This window comes from Melanotaenia boesemani, chromosome 12, assembly GCF_017639745.1.
Source record: "Melanotaenia boesemani isolate fMelBoe1 chromosome 12, fMelBoe1.pri, whole genome shotgun sequence".
Lineage (NCBI taxonomy): Eukaryota > Metazoa > Chordata > Actinopteri > Atheriniformes > Melanotaeniidae > Melanotaenia > Melanotaenia boesemani.
In genome coordinates, this window is record NC_055693.1 from 26,031,331 (window position 1) to 26,049,394 (window position 18,064).

General features: G+C 36.1%; 1 protein-coding gene across 1 annotated transcript; it reads right to left on the reverse strand.

Moving 5' to 3' along the window:
- Positions 1 to 7,251: 7,251 nt before the first annotated feature.
- Positions 7,252 to 13,270, reverse strand: LOC121649852 (melanoregulin-like). The gene is made up of 5 exons (XM_042000952.1): positions 13,194 to 13,270; positions 12,815 to 13,070; positions 9,466 to 9,556; positions 7,918 to 8,084; positions 7,252 to 7,323 (listed from the first exon to the last, which is right to left on the reverse strand). The coding sequence occupies exons 1-5, from the start codon at positions 13,268 to 13,270 to the stop codon at positions 7,252 to 7,254; spliced, it is 663 nt and encodes a 220-aa protein (XP_041856886.1).
- Positions 13,271 to 18,064: the final 4,794 nt, after the last annotated feature.

The window sequence follows — 18,064 nt, forward strand, 5'->3', positions numbered from 1 at the left end:
ACTATTGCGTAGGTATGCATCAAAGGTGATGTCAGTTTACATGATGTTTGACAACCATAAGATAGAAAAACAAAAACAAAATGCTTATATGTTCTACAGCGTATCTGATTTGATTGTGCTGTTTGCTTTTACTGTTGAACAACAATTCCCCCCCTTGGGGACAAATAAAGGGATGGATGGACTACTGCTAAGTGGTTGAGCTACTTCTGGGTCTATGGTGCTATTAGGTTAGATGCTAATTGGGGTGTTAAATATTAGAAACATGCAAAGCTAAAGACAAGTAGGCTATCGCAAAAAAGTACTGTGTAGAACCTCACTCAGTAAAATGAACAAAATGATGTCCAGTGGAACCTCTGGCAGGAATAGCTGACACAGCATAAGACTGAAGAAAAAGTATGATTATACTGTACCTGAACTGGATACTCAATGTTGAAAAGACTCACCACAGATTCATGAGCAGCGCTTCTATAGTTGTGTGCAACCATTGCATCGATACGTTTATAAGAATTGTTTTTACCCTGTAAAGTACTTTGTGTTGCCTTTTGCAGGAAAAGCACTTTATAAATTACATTAATTTGACTTAGAGTGCCGTTCTGCAGTCCAAAGCAATGTCAGTCGCATACTGCTGAATAAATACTGCACACATGACTTTCATAGCTACAGAACAGTGGTGGATGAACTGGAAAAGGGTTGGGGAAATAGTTGGATAATTCTAAGCAAAAAGTATTTCGCTTCAAATGCTCATGCCTAATCCTAACCAAATAACTTTTAATGCCTAAACCCAATGAACGGTCACTGAATGTGGATATAAACACCATTTAATCTGAATACAGAAAGTTTTGTGTCTACCATCAAAACTTTGTGACTTCAAATGTGGATGGTTAATTTTAAAGAACTTCAGATACAGTTAAAAATATCCCTGAAACTGTATTTTCTTAGGTCATTCTGAGGGTTTTATGAAATCAGCAGCATTTTCTACAACTCAGAGGATTGAGGAATACTGTTAGTGAGGTGTGTGGTACTAATGATTGGTGCGTGTGTGTGTGTGTGGACTTGCTTTATAAAGTTACTCAAGTGATTTTGGATGCTGAAAAGAAAAGCTTTGATAATCACTGATAAGAAGATGAACATGTCAACACATGTTAAAGTGCCTGCTTGGCAGTCTGGGGGAGCAGCTGTGAGATCACATAAATATCCAAAACCACATCAGTGAATGCTGTAGCACACACAAACACACTAATAGCACATTTTCACAGCTGCATTCATGAATCTTTTATTCTCATGTTAACACAGACTATTGATCCAAACAGCAACTTGTCTCATGTCAATGAAATGTTAACTCTTAATTCAGTTAGGCTGCTTTCTGGAAGCTAGTAAGAGATAAAGGAGGAAACACTAAACTGGTTTGAACACTTGTAGAGCTGCAGGACCAATGCTGTTAGAGAAATAACATTTACTGTAGCAATATGTATGCTACAGCTTTAAAGTTAGGGTTATCTCATTTAATTATGTTTGATTTGTGGACTATAAATCAAGATATTCCAAGAGCATTGGTGGACTCATGTAATTACTCCACCATTGATGACCACAAACATGTTGTACACACCCTGCCCTGCCCAGAAGACTTTCTCAACTCATGTGTGTGAATGGGTCTCTTTGTTCTGCATTATCTGCATGAACTAAGAAAGTAAGAATGACAATCAATATTCAGAGCAGCAAGCTTTCCATGACGGAAGCGTGTATAAAATATTTATTTGTATTTAAGCAATAATTCAGTTGCTAAAATCCATTTGACAGCCTTCATTAAAGGTGGCGAATAATTTAGTGTTGTTTAAATGGTTCCTATAATCCTACAATGTCATGATATCCCAGAAATCTGGTTTTCTGGTTTTTCTGATTTCTTTAGCCTTTTACTTATTCCTCTCAGATTACATAGATTAGCACAAGATATGAGTCACCTCACTTTTGTTAACAGTATAAAATCTGCAGTAACTGGTTCTGATTTGAAAGCAGCACAATCATGTCTCTTATCCTGAACAGATTCCTGACCTCTGACCTTCGGTCTGAGGTCACAGAGGTCGGCACATATTGGTCTGGTTTATTTGTCCACTTCTCTAAGCGTCCGTTACAAATTACTGAGTGTGCGTGTGCACTTATCTATATGCCCATTTGTTTGTGTGCATGGGTGTAACACTGTCTTGACAGAAATTATCCTCTGAGATAAACAATGGAAGCTTCTGGAATAGAGAGAGGGAGGCTTCATTTTCAGTTAAAGGGAATCAGCTCAATTTATCCATCAAAACTACATCCACAAATCCACTAAACAATTTTTCTTCAAGGGAAAATAAACTAAATTATAAGTACTAAACTAAATTATTTTAATCACATGTTTTTTTAAGTTTAATTGGCATTTTCTTCATGGAGCTGTTGAACAACAACAACTTTCCCACAACGTTGAATTTCCCAGTAAGAAACAAAATTAACTTACTAACCAGCTTTATTATTTATACTGTCCTTCCACATTTTAGTTTTTCCTCCTACAAATACAGTACTTTGTTTTAATTTCACTATTCCTTCTCCATCCATTTTATCCATCCTCTGTTCAGGCACACACGTATGATTAATAACACAAACGCTAAAGTAAAAAAAGCAGAAATTGTGTGTATGAACATCATGGAATAGTGTTCGAGAAATGTAGAGATTTTTTTCCTCATTCATCATAGTTTGGTACTGGCTCCTAAACTTAATTTACTGACTGACAACTCAGACCAAAAGAAAGAGTTCATTAGGAACCTGAAGTCAGTTCTCAACGCACAATAAAAAAGTGGTTCTTCTTTGCGAGCTGTGATGCTATCAGTGGGTAAAGGCTTTGCAAAAAAAGGTGGCTGGATAATTCAGTTGGCAGGGCATCTGTCTCCTGAGACCAGAGGTCGAATCCCACAGGGGACGAATATTAACACCTTACAGTTGGGTGCTTTAGGTAAGACCCTTACCGCTACTGCCTAACCAAAGTCGCTTTGGGGAAAAGTGTCTGATAAATGACTGTAGAATAAAACCCAAACATCAGACCACTGTACTACTTTGAATAAAAGAAGAATGAAGAGCAAAAAAGTAAAAGAGAAAGAAAGAGTGAGAGAAAGAAACAGCAAATAAAAGTACAAAAGTAAGAGCGAGTGAAAGAAAGACACAAAAGTAATGTGTTGCACACCATGTTAGAATGAACTTTAAAATAAACTGATAAAAAAAAAAAAAAAGACCAAGTAATCAATAAACTTAAAAGCAAAGCAGGAACATTAAAACAGTAAAAATAAAAGACTTAAGAAAGAAGTGGAGCTGATCATGGTGTCAGAGCTGCTGGACAGCCACCACCAAAAAACAGGAAACAATCATTTTGGTTCTCACATTTCTTCACCAGCTTCCTGTGCTCCACATAATGAAATTTTGATGCTGGTCTACAGGACACTTAACGGTTCTGGTCCAAAATATATATCTGTTCTGCTGATGCCATATGAATCACTGAGATCTCCAAAATCATTTGGGTCAAATTTACTTTCCAGCCTGAGTTAAAACTAAACAATGAGAATCAGCCTTTACTTTTTGTGTTCCTGAAGTCTGCTCTAAACCTTACTTATTTTAAAAATAGAATCTCAATGATCATTTTTTTTTTCACACTGCTTTTAATTAAGGTAGCACACATACACTGACAGTGACAATGATGTATATCCGTTGACGTCTCATATGTATGTATCATATGTATCTCACTATGTGTTAGTATCACTGGGAGCTTCTGTTATAGTTTAATATGACAATTATTGTTTCTGTGTTGATAAGCAATTTTCTAATTGAATTTTCTAATTCAATTCTAGTGTTTAATCAAGTTGCATATACAGTTATGTGAAAATGAAACTACTTTAAGGTGTTATCAACAAATAGGACAAAATAGAAAGTCTTTAGATATTCGCCAAGTATTAAAACTAAAATACAACCTGAAATGAATCTGCATGATATATTACCACTTATTTATTCAACAAAAACTAAGTGAAATGCACAAACAATGAGCATGTCAGGTTGCACATCCTTGTGATGCAGTGACTAAAGGGTAAGTGGTACATTATAGAGTGAATTTTTATCTTTTACATTCTGTACCTGAACAAATTTGTTTGTAAAAATGGTTGGTGAATGAGGCTCATTGTTCCAGAAGTCCTGTAGTTTGTTCTGATGCAACTTTGCAAACCTAAACCATGCTGTCACATTCTTTTTAGAGAAAAGAGCTCTTCTCTTCCTGTCTTGGCAACCATGTTTGTCCAGTCTTTTTCTCATTGTGCTGTCACGACCTTAAACATTAACATGCTGACTGAGACCGGGGGCATGGTCTTACCTTGGCCTGAACTTGCTGTAACATCTCCTTCTGGGAAGACTGGCGAATGTCCTGAAAGTTTTCCAACTGGGAATAATCTTTCTTATTGCAGAATGATGGACTCCAGATTATTTGGGGAATGGCCTTATCACCTTGAGCACCAAACATTTCTATCCTCTTTTCCCCTTGACATTGCATTAACACACACCTGGCAGCTCCAGACCAGAAGAAAGACAACACCTCTACTAATATAGCTTCTAACACCTGTTAATGATCAGTTAATCAAGCACATTTAATTATCAGCACCTGGCTGCTACTTATTTATTTAATTTCTTTGGAACCTGTAAGTTTGTAAATTACAATTGTCCCAAATGGTGCAAAATAAAGAAAGCAAAGAAATGTGAAATGCAGAATTAAGGCATGACATAACCAAAGCTACGTCAAAATAAATAAATGAATAAAACTTTCTGACCATTGCTTCCGTGTTTGTGTGCAGGCCTATAGATGAAAACACATTTAGAGGCACACATTTTTACAACATTGCAGGAGCCAAACTCTGCTGTCTGCTACCATAATGTTCCTATGGACAGCACACAAAAAATGCATTTATATTGGCAGATGAGCAGTGTTTCTAAAGACCCATGTGGTGGATGCATGCAACTGTCAGGATAAGTTAGGCTCTAAAACGTCAAACACAATCACATTAATATTCATATTTTAGTCTAGATGCATTCACTCGCTGTCCTTGAGAAAAGAGAGAGAGAGAGAGGGAGAGTGTGTGTGTGTGTGTGTGTATGGCAAATAATGTTTCAGTGAAAGTTTGAAAAATGATGTAACGATGTACACACAGATTACACACACATACACACACACACAGTGGTTTAATGAGAAAAAGGTGCTTGCAGTGCAATGGCTTCCAATACTGCCGTCTTATACTGCTCCCCTCCCCCAACCTAACCCCCTCTCCCCCTCTCCTAGTTCCACATCTGTTTCCCAAACTTGGGAAGGGGCCTTGGAGAGAACAATATCTGGGTCAGAGTAAACTCTCTCTTCCTGGGCTCATACGCACAAGCAAGCGTGAATGTGTGCACAACACACTCTTCACACTCTTTGAACTCTAGGATAAAAAGAATCCAAAATGTGTGTTTGGATGTTTTATGCAGTTTAACTTACAATAACTAGCAGTTATTGAGAAAAAACTGATTTGGTAAAAAGGCAGAATGATCTGCATCCTGCATAAATCTTGCAGAAAGCTCAGAAGATGGTGAAAGGAAAACTTCATTTCCCCTGGGAAGACTTAATCAGAAATAGAGGACATATATTTGCATGTTTTATGTTTATTCTTTTTTCTTTTTTTTTATTAGAAAAAAGTGCTTTAACAATGCTAATTGCATTTAACTAAATTCCTTTTGTTAAATGTTTGGGAATTAAATAAATTTTGAAAAAATACCTTGAAACATGTTAACTCATTGAAATGTGACTACATGCTGCCACCTGTTGGGCAAAAGTGCTACTACATGATATAAAAGTTCAGGGTGAGTAAAACCATCCATAAATGAAAAAGGAAATAACTCAAAACACACACAGAAAAAAATAGTTGCCATCATTGTGATAAGAGAAATAAAAACAAAATGTACAAAATGGGTGTCAAAAACAACATCTGCAAATTGTCTTTAAGTTTAAATGTTGATGTAGATTAAGAAAAGAGTCAAAAGAATATTTGAATTTATTCTGCTTTATAAGAATACTGTAGGAATATTGTAATAGTTAGACTTTAACTTTTAGTGTAAAATGTTACAATTTAATTATATTTAGTCAGGAAAACAGATCTAGTTGTAGTTGCATTGATTTCAGTAAAACGTGCAAAATTAAAATAAAGTATATCACATAAAATTTGTCCAGTTCTAACAAGCTTCAGAGTCAATAATTGCTTTGATGACCTTTATTCTTCAACACAGTCTGAGCCCTCCTAGACAAGCTTTCTCATCTCATCTCATTTCTTTAAATGGTCGTCAGGAATTGTTCTCCAGACTTCATGAAAGATTTCCCAAAGCTCTTCTTTGGATGTTGGCTTTTTGTTCTGTTATCTGTCAAGATAAATCCACACTGCTTCAGCAATGTTGAGGTCTGGGTTCTGGGGAGAATTAATCACTCGATAAAGGCCGTTGCCATTTATTTGCAGCACGTCTCTTGTCTTATTTGGCAAAACACAGAACTTTTTTTTACCCCCTGTTTCCCTCCATTAAGAATGAAATCATCATTGTGGACATCTATCTTTCCATGGACACTATTTCTGGTGAGATGCTTCTCTGTGACTCACCTCAGACTTATCTGACTTACCAGACTTATATGAATCACCTTGGTGGTTCAAAGATATAATTTTATGTCAGTCAATTGTGTTATATCTCATAGAAGCAACAAAAGAAATAGGAACAAATTATGTTAGTGACAAAAGTGCCTGAAATTGGTTACCAAAATAATAATAATAATAATAAAAAAGATAATAAATAAAGTAAATACCCATGAAAATGTTCAGCTATAAGGATGGGACTGAATTAGCCAATGCCCAAAGAAAAACTAAAAGATCTGCAGCAGGCCTGGACGACTTTCACTCGAGACCACTTTAAATGATTAAAAGCAAGTCTGGCTGCTTCAAAGTGGAAATGAGAGGTGAAGAGAGGTTAAGATTTTTACATAGAACTGTGTGTAAAAGTTGTAGACTAAACAGCAAACTTCAGTCAGTTGACATAACAAACAGTTGCTGAACATTGTGAGAAAATTAGTTTCCACAGTTAAAATCAGTTATGTCATGTGGTAAATATGAAAAGAAAGCCAGTTTACAGAACGGACCAACTTTTGTTTCCTTTCTGCTTGTCTGTTTGTTTCTCTCAGGCTTATTTCTTGGGATATTTCTCTTTGGCCAGTCTGACAAAGTCCTCAGCACTGTCCAGTGACACCAGGCGGTCCTGAGGGAAACACGAAAGAAGAAGCTGATTCCAAAAGGCCGAGACTGTGTCTGTACAAGATAAAGCTGGTTGTAGATTCTGATTGAAAAAGATATTCCCATCTATGATAGACCAATATACTATATCTGTGATCTTTGGTAAGACTTTTATGCAAATCTTAAGTCATCGTGCTAGGAGATGAAACAAACTGAGCCATGGCAGCCGGTAGAGGTAATGATAAAGACACAATAAGAATTGGAGGAGTGACAGAGGGGGTGAAATACAAGGGAGCAACAAGAAACTGTAGTTTTCACGTGACACAGTTAAGACATTTAGTCAGATCTACTTTACTAAATGGAAAATATGCAGCTAAATAAAACTCCAGGAGGAAATTCTGGGAAACTGCCACTAACTAGATAACAAGTGATATGCAGTTGTTTTAGTTTTACAGCCTTAGGATGGCCTCTTTAACTTGCATTTAAAGTTGTAGGTTCATAGCAACAACTAGGCTCCTGAAAATGTTTGACACAATGCATTAAAGCTGTGCACTGTTATCTGTTTAACTATATGAATGTATCTTAATTATATTTGTGTCAACAGTGTGTGTGAAAATACCATGACGTAGAGGTATCTGTTATGGTGTTCTTTCCCTGGTGGGAACAGGCACGTGTGGTCCAGCAGTTGTTTCAACAGGTCGGCAGCTTTGTTAAGATGTTCTTGATCTCGACTGAACCGGCTCTGACTGTTCACACACAGCAAGGAATCCACCTCACACTGATAACCTGCGGGGACACAAAGCATCAAGATCAGGTGAACTGGACAGAGGAATGCAATTTAAGTAGAGGAACAGGGAGGCACGCTAAAAAGGAAGTGTTATTCTTGTTTTACTAAAGGAAAAGTACACCTGTTCCTAATCAAATATATTGAGGCTGAATTCAATTTACCTGCTTCAGTTTCAGAGTGTTTGAATTTTCATGGCATATTGGAGCACTTGATCTAACCAAGACTTTCTCTAACATAATTAGAGAGGCTGTCATTGCAAAATGAATTAAATAAACTAACAATAGAAAGTGAATATGTTACTTGGAAAGACAGGATAGAACCAAGTGAAATTATCTTTTAGTGCATAGGAAAATTGCAACTTAAGATTTCTTGAAATCGGTCCACAAGACAAGAATACCTTCAATTATATGGTGAACTCTTCATTCACCTAAAATCAGAACAAATTGTATGATTCCTCGTAATAATTAAATCAGTGGTTATCTAATGGTTATATAACAGAGCTATTTGATGAAAACTGTGAAACTTGATTATTAAATATAATAATCTTTTTGAAAAGCATCATAATAAAATGAGTACTGCCTTTTTTATTTGGGCGAGCTTGTGTGGAATGACTTATCAGTGTAATTAATTTATTTGAGTTGAATTCTCTTCTTTATTTTTTTAAATAGTTTGATCAAGCATGTGTAACACCACCATCTTCTGTCCTGTAACATCTATCCTCCATACGGGGACCATCTGCTTTTACCTCAGAAAAACCACAAAATTAAAGTGAAATGGAAATCTGCAGCCCTTCTGAAGTGCTTCTCTTTTTGTGTTATAAATGACAAAAACACTGTTATGGATCCCAGTACAGTAAAGACTAGAAAATCAATTTGAGGGAGAATGCACGTGCATTCTCAATCAAATAACTTTGTTCAATGGTAATGAATACACAAGTTATAGAGACTGTGGATATTATGTACCACACATTGCTGAAACAGTTAAGAGATAATGAAACGAATAATCATAAATCAAACGACCTAATTAGTTTTTGTATGGTTTTACAAAGTCTTGTGATGTGCCCCTTTGCATCCCCTTCATCAGCTTTGCATCACTTGTCTCTGGTTGACCCACCTGTGAGTGAGAGTGCATGCACAGCAAGGCTTGCAGGGAAGATGCTGTCCAAATGAGCTCCTTTTTTAACCACTTTGCCTAAATGTTAACTTGGATTAATTTTTCAGCCTGGAAACATGTTTTCACAGCTCACAAATGCCCTAAGAACCATAAATTGTAAGTATTGGTTAGACTAGTTTTTGCTATGACTTCATAAGTTCCTAGCAACAACTGGTGGACTGCATGAAGCCATACACGCTGAAAACAATAAAAACCATTGTGTCTCACCCAGCTGCAGCAGGATCTTCTTCCATCGAGATCTGACCTCTCGTCTGGTATAGCGTAACGTGTGTATGTCGTAGTTCAGCTTCTCCCATTCCTACACACAAACACACAAGCTTAGAAGCATGGAAATATTACTTTTAAAATCAGTTTTTTCAAATTTGACTCAGAAGTTGTGAAAGTTTTGATTAATTTTCATTAACACCATGTCAGCTTCAGTTTGTGATATAGAAGCACCATTTATGAAACTCTGAACCAATACCAATACTGATTTTAAAATTATAATTTAGCAGGTATGGGTTATTTATTTATTTATTTTTCATGTGATTTATTGTTCCTTTAATGCCGGGAAAGCAATGAAATATGAATTATAAAATGAACTACCATTTAAAAGTATTTCAGCCCTCCATCACACACTGTGCATTGAACATGCTACTGCTGTGTTAGCATGCTAATGTTTTGCAGGTATGCTAGCAGTCTTAGAATATTAGAATGGGAACTGACAAAAAGGGGACTGGAAGGAATTTAACACTAGTGTTAGCCTATTTTTCAGGATTGTTTTTGGTAACTAATGTACAAATGACAAATTTGGATTTCAGAACTAAATGTAAAATTAAAGAATCAACACTATCAGTACAGTTCATGCAGACTATGCTAGTCTGCATGTGGACTGAGTAGCTGTTGAGAGCATTTAATAAAGCAAACCAAAAATCAAGCCACTGGGGGCACTAAATTAAAAGAAAGTCAAGCAAGTCAGGGAAATGAATAGGATAAAACCATTTTAGATATGCTGAAATTGTATTAAACTGAAGGGTTATTGTGTTGCTGTGCACTGCTAGCATTGCTACAAGGCATGCACAAAGTAAGCATCAAAAAGATGAAGTTGCAAGGATTCACCGTATTACCTCACTAAACCAGTGATATACCTGGCTGCACAGTATCACATACACAGGTGTTTCTACTTACCAGATCTACTCAGCATGAGCAGAACAAGCTATATTTCTTCTCAGTTTTGCTCTTAGTCACATTTTACCTTTCTACAAGTGGGAGGTCTTGTTGGTTAAACATAATGGTGTTGCAGTGGGAAAAGTAATGGCATAAAAATGACTAAATTTGATGGATTAAATTCACTGAGTAGTTTTAGTTTCAGTGTCCTGTGAGTTTTTTTCATGCTGGCTCACTCTCCTGGTCACAGTTCACTGGGTTAATAGAACAGAACAGGATACTCATATAGACTGAAAACACCTGCACTTTTCTTAAAATGAGCCAAAATGAAATTAAAACTGCACACTTCAGCTAGACTACTTGTAATGTTTCATGCTGATTTTGTTCCTGGACAAAAACTTACAGTATATATTAGTTTCAAGCTGTACAAAGCAGAGTGTTTGCAAATCATTCCCCACCCTGAGTGCTTAATTGTTTTTTAATGTTGCAGATTCATTTACAGCTTTTTTGGCCTAAAGTTAAAAACAGTCTCACAACATGCTGGAAATACTTGGTTGAATAATCTTTTGACTGTCCAGCCAGGCTCTTGGCCCACATCTCCATTAAGGAATTCCTTTATTAACACAATGTGCCCACTGTGTCCTGCAGCATGCTGTTCCCAACACGAACACTGCCACATGATCACCAAACCCTCAGAGAGAGACACTGAAATATTTAAACTCCTCTATGGAAGGCTGGGCTGCAGTCTCAATATTTTGAGGGTTCTGCCTCTCGGTGACCAATCCAATGTGTTCCATCTCCAGAAAGACTGGAGCAAAACTCAGAAATTAAAAAAAGATCTTTAGACACCCTTATGTTCTTGCAAAATAATTGATGAATAAAAAAACAAATAAAGAATGTTTACAAAGTAAAGGAGGTAGTCATTTAAACATGGGGTTGGACTGGAATTTTTCTTTACAACCCACAAACACATGGTCCTTAATGCAGTGTAAACTAATGACTAAACAGCCATGTATGAGAAGCATTGGGCCACTGATTGAGTTAGTGAGTAAAGGTGTACATTGCCTCTGTGTGTGGAGTGTGTGTTACTAAATGACAATTTGTAAGCAAGCTTTTTAAAACAAAACAGCACATAAATGTGTGCAGATTTTAAATGTGTGTACAGCTACTAATTCTAAGTTATTGGCCATGTGGTGTTGTTCCCAATGACAGCCCTGCATGCTGAAGAAACAGGAAGACATTTCATTCAGTAAATGTGGGAATCAACTAAAAAGTGATATGCTTTCATTTGCAAAACCAAGTGCAAGACACTCACTTGCCATTTATAAATACCCAGTCCAGTCGTGCCGAAGAGAAAAATATAAGTGCAATTGGCACATTTGCCCACATGAAAGTACTAATATTTGTTATAACCTGTTTTTTTTAAGAAAGTATGATTTGATGTAAACTTGTAACTATATATTTATTCATATTTAAGCTATACCACAAGTTTTTAACCTAAATGTTTAACTTAACTTATTAACCTATTACTTAAACTTAACTCAAAACTTAAACTTATATATATATATATATATATATAGATAGATAGATAGATAGATAGATAGATAGATAGATAGATAGATAGATAGATAGATAGATAGATAGATAGATAGATAGATATACACATGTTTATGTATATGACTACTTTAAGTTTCTTTTGTTAGACGGTAGTACGTTTTTTTGTTTTTTGATTTTTGCTTTTTGTTTTTTGTTTTTTTGTCCGATATTAAGGGATCTTTAGAGGCTCTTCTAATTGATATGTCTAAACAGCCATGTTTAGACATATTACGTTGCTGCTTGGTCCATTTTGCCAAGTTTGCATAAGCAACATACCCAAGCAACATGGTGTATCTGCTGCATTTTTTTTTTTTTTTTTTTTTTTTTTGAGCAAAGTAGATAAAAATCCTGACTTTCCTCACAGTACTCAAGATCATGTTAATTTATTCGAATGAGGTAATGTGGATATCAAATTATTATGGAATCTGGGTCAAGTTAGTTTACCAGTGTGAAATAACATGAAGGAGAATCAAAGAGTCACCTGTGTGTGGCCTCTGCCCATATTAGATTATTACATTAGAGAATTCCAGATGACCGGATAAGGACAAGAGGCTGAGTTACCAGGACTATCACAAACGTGGATTTTTAAAAGAAAAACGTCCTATACCTTTGTCCAGATGTGACTTTTATGTTGTTGCTTGGTTCATTTGCCAAGTTTGCATAAGAGGATTATCTAAAGCTGCATGGAGTCATTGTAAACAGGTTGACAGACCTAAAAACAGCAAAGTTTTTTTTTTTTTTTTTTTTGCTTTAGCTTATTGCCATGTGTGTGTTTATCTCTCACTGTTTCATGTGTACGTCATGTCTCTTTCACCTCTGTAGCCTTGTCAGCCTGGTCTCTCATGCTGATAAAAGCCTGCAGCTCTCTGTCCCATCCACGTCTGATGCAAGAATCAGCTGGTCTGTGTGAGGCGGTCCACGGATCCACAGTTCTCCTCTTGTTCTTCTGGTTGTTCCACGGGATCCTTATTGAAGACGGTGGCCCAAACAGGCTCTCCTCCTCAGAGTCACTGCTGCTGGATCCACTGGATAACAGTTCAAGTGATCTAGAAGTTGGAGTGGTGTTCATACTGGGGAGAAATATAGAAAAAAAATAAGTTTTAAAAAAGCATTTCTAAGTGAGCTTGATTTTAGTAAATAAAGAGCAAAGATAGAACATTTGGGTTGTTGTTATGTCTGTGTGTTTCTCTCACCCCAAAATCGCCTTCTTTTCCTCTCTGTTGGGTTTCAGATAGCAGTGACAGCAGCAGAGAGTAAAATTAGCACCCATTGCCACTCTCCAAAGGATTTTTATAAAACAGAAATCCGTCCTTTCCAATAAAATACCAAAAGACAGTAACTGATTTCCTAAACCTAAATTTGTCAAAATAGGAATGTCTTCTTTTTCAAATGTCCAGAAGCACGGATCCAGGCGACATCCTAACTTGTTATGTTCTTCCCTCTCTCCTGGCCTGGATAAGAGCTGTCTGCCAATTACATTATCCACGTGAAGAGACAACAACAACAACAACCCATGCACACACACACACACACACTAACACATGAGGCAGGCATGAATGGCACATTTATGCAGCTCCTGATGGTGGGGAATGCTATAATAAGAGGCATAGCTTTCAAGCTTCACAGCTGCATAACTCAGGCTGACTGCTTTTAGTTCAGACCTGGATTTTCAGGATCATACTTTAAATTTAAAGTAATGCTTTGAGTCTTTGGGTAAAAAAGTGGCCTTTAGTGTCTCCCAGGTTCATTTATGGCTTGCTAGTGTTTACAGCTATAAACATTAAGTCAACTTAATAATATGGCCACTGGCAGTGACTGACACCAGAAGAATAGTGGTAATACAGCTGAAAGGTGTCCAAACAATAAGAAGAGTCATAATGTGAATGGATTAAATTACATTGAAATCTCTGATTGTTTGTAGCTGCTGATAAACGCTGACATAGACACTTCTCACAGGATAGTTTTATATCAGACAATTACACAAATGCTGGGTATTTAAATTAAAATTAAATGAACTTTTTTCTTAAACTTAGATTTTAAAAAAAAACCTCAACGACTTGATTACTTGTCAAGTCAAAGCCGTTTGAAACGTTTGAACTGCTATTAAATTAACATTCTCCCTGAAACTTAGCAATTTTAATTTGCTCATTACTGCCAATATCAAGTTGTGTTGTTCCATCTGAGATGTCTCCTTGAATATCTGATGGGTTACCATTAGGTTTTATATAGATGTTCATGTCTAATTCAGCAGCGTTAAGCTGCTGCTGAGCTCCTAACTTGTCCTCTGGCACCACCATTAGGTCAGAACTTAATTTTCCTCTTTGATGTTGGTTCATGACCAAATACCCATGAAACTAATCTCTAAACTAGTTAGCAAATGCAGTCAACCTACATCTGATCTAAGTGAGTCTGAGTACATTTAATTGATTGGTAATCTGTTTTCAGATTTGTGCTGTCGACTCAAGCAAAGTTTATTTATAAGCACGTTTAAAACAGCAGACATGGATGAAAGTGCTGTAGTTTAACCCTCTGGTGCATGAAATATTACAAAACATTACCACATTTTTTTTAAATAAAATATTTTACTTCTACAAACATGCACACTGATGTTTTTCTGTTTTTTAATCTTATTTTAACTTTTACTCAGTGTATTAATTTTTCTATTTGATCTATGAAAATATTTATAAAATAATATCTTGTCATATTAATATAATATAAATTTTTATAAAAACACCTGGATCATTTTCTTGTCCTGTTTATCACTGAGGCAAACTTGGTAATTACAGTGTATGTATATATACTATATCAAATGTAGGTATTCTTTATACGTGGCAGAGTATGTGCAAACAAAAAAAAAACAAGAACATCACAAAATAGATATAGATAGATTACCAGAAAAACAACACACATTTTAAAAAAAATCAACCCAATTTGAATTAAACACCAAGGAATAAAAATGGACTTTTAAGAGGCTTTAATAATATCCACTGTTGGTGAAGTACTGATATGAAAGAGGTGGCAGTTCCACAGTTTGGTCACCTCTGGTCACCTCTTTGTTTTAACCCGGACCTCAGGACAACCAGGAGCATCTGATCAGCAAGTCTCCGAGCTCTGGAAGGAGTGAGCACAGTTTAAAGGTCATGAAGGCAGGAAGGGGCTAGCCCATTCAACATTTGAAAATTAACAATAAAATCTTGGAATTGCAGAGAAGCTGTAACTGTGTGATATGATCACATTTACATATGCCTGTTAAGAGTCGAGCAGGCGAGGCAAAAGAGACGGACTTAAACTTGAACAAAGACTGTTACAGTAGTCAAATCTGGATGAGATGAAAGCATGAATCACTTTCTAGAAGTCAGAAAATGTGAGGAATGGTGTGAAGGGATTCTTAGGTAACAGAGGCTGGCTCTGCCTGCATTTATCTCTTCATGAAATATAACTATAACAAACTCCTAGGTTATTTACTGACGTTATTTAGTAGGGTTTCGGAGGTCCTAGGTGGCTCCTCTGACTGGCAGAGATTTGAGGGTCCAAATAAGTTTTGTCCTTGTCTAATTGTGTCACTGCACAACTCTGTTTTATTATTTGATCTCTATCTCATTTCAAGCACTTTGACCTTCTTTGATTAACTGTATGTATTATTAGACACTTTCCTTTTTGGCTGTTTTGATTTAACTCGTTTTACTATAAAAATAAAAACAGATCCTTGTTGAATAAAGCATGGCAAGTTGAGAAAAGTGCATTATATTTTAATCCATTATATTCTCTTGATTTCAGCTGATTTTAAAAGCTCTAATTGCTTTTTATTAATCCCTGAATGAAAATAATAGAGAAATAATCTTATAAAAAAATCAATAACCATTCTTGAAAAACATCTTTAAATCACAATTTGTTTTTGGTTATTACAGCTAAAAGGAGAAGCTAAAGAAATCAACTCTGAGTTATGACCTCACCAAACATCACTGCATGGATCAGGTATGATTTTCATTATGATGCTGGAGGTCTTACGTTACAGTTTTATGTCAGAAACACATGAATGAAATGCACTGCCATTATGATGTACAAACAAGAAATATCATTAGGGGAATTAAACTGAACATTGACAAAAAAAATCACATTGATTATATGATTAAATAGTTATGATAGTATTAAAGTGATATGAGTCACACACTGTGATCTACAAACTCTCTTGTTTCTCTCCATTTGTTTCCTCTATGTAACTCAATGATAGTTACAGTGGTGGATAGAAGGTATAGATGGGGGATAACCTGGAGTTGATCTCCTCTGCTATGTATTGAAACACATATGAAGGAAGAAATATTACACTTCTGAAGTTATTTAACACTTTCTGTCTTTGAGGAGACGTAAAACATGACTGGGTATTCTAAATAGTGACATCTAGTGGTGTGTAGAATAAACTACTTAATAAGCAAGACGCTGGAAAGTAATCGCCATGGCACAGCAGTGAAAACACTGGAGCTTTTCTGCCACTTGTCTTCATTTAAGACTGAGCTGCATGCAAAGATCCTGTAGAATAAAGTCTAATAAAGATGAATATGTCGCAACTTTTCTCAGGGGCTTTGTTTTGAGCTTTCAGTCATGATACTAAATTATGTTTTCAGGTGTTTCTCTCATTCATTAAAAGCTACTTATACAAACACATTAAGATTAGTTGATCTGTAAACTAAATTTTCCAATAGATCAATATGTTAAATATGGTTAGACCTGTGCCCGACTTGAAACACTATCTAAAAGTATTCGTATAGCGCACTCAAATCATTCATCTTTTACCCAGCTCTGAGTGTTTTGTGCTTCTCCAATTGGTGCATGTAAACATGGAGGGCAGAGAGAAGGTCTTAAAGTGGGATTCATGCTTGAGACTGGATCGCTCCTGCATCCTGTCAGTGGTTTGTCAAACAGGTGTCCCTCACTATTATACATGCACTCACCAGTCAAAAGTTTCACATTAGATTTAATGGAAAAATGTGTCCAAACTTTTGACTGGAACTTTATAAGTGTATGAAATTTGTCTAGGTAGTGAACACATACAAAACCAACAACAAACTGGAGCAGAGGCTGCAGAACCTGTCTCGCCCCGACCAAGAGAGTGTGAGTCCGTCACATATCACTGATGAATTTAAACAAGCATTACAGGAAATTGGACTGGTGACCTGTCCAGGGTGTACCCTGCCTCTCAACTGCTAATTACTGGGATAGGCTCCAACTTCCCCATGAGCCTGAATTGGAATAGGTGGTATAGAAAATGGATGGGTTACAGGAAATTCATGAAATGTAAAGAAACTTCCAAGCTCATGATTATCACATAGGACTGTGAATTATGAAAGCTTTCAATGTGAGAGGTGGTTACGCCCTGCGTTGGTTGCCAGATTATCTCAGGGCCAACCCAAAGAGCCAAACAACCTTTTGTGCTCCCTTTTCTTGACGTTTAGGGTCAATTCAAAACCAACAGATACCATTAGGAGTGTATTATCAGTCTACATTGGTACATCAATCCAACTGATAGTAATGATCCAAACTAAAAAAAAAAAAGTATTAAATAGATCAATACAATAATCACTTGTAATATTATCCTCAGTAAACATGAGGAATTGTTTACTTTTGCTTTGTTCTAACAACCGTGTGTAACTATGTAAAAGTCAAACTTTGTTTATTATAACTTCATGTTCTATAAATAAAGCATTTAGTCTGAGACTCTAAACAGAAGTAAGGTTTACATTTTATCCTGTTTGATTTCTACAAACAAAACTTGATCTTCTCAGCTTTCTTTTACATCATGTTAGAACACTAAAGTTCAATATACAGAATGTGATACAGCCCTGTTTTTGTTAATGAATGAATTTAAATGAAAAATACTTCATTTAGTTGAAGTAAGCTGCTGGTAGAAATGTTCTCCTGTACCTGTCATATTGACAGTCAACTCCAGAGGTATCCCTAGCACAGAACCAGTCTTCTTCATCACTTTGTTTAGGTTTTTAAGTCTTTACCTGCATTTTTTGTAGATAATACACTGCAAAACATCAGACATGATGGTTATGTTCTTCAT

Bases quoted from the DNA above. Each gene is read 5' to 3' on its own strand.
- LOC121649852 (XM_042000952.1), bottom strand. From the start codon at position 13,270: ATGGGTGCTAATTTTACTCTCTGCTGCTGTCACTGCTATCTGAAACCC. The intron at 9,557-12,814 runs GTGAAAGAGACA...GTTTGTGTGTAG, and splicing joins AGGCTGACAAGGCTACAGAG to GAATGGGAGAAGCTGAACTA. The intron at 7,324-7,917 runs GTATTTTCACAC...TGTTTCCCTCAG, and splicing joins ACAGATACCTCTACGTCATG to GACCGCCTGGTGTCACTGGA.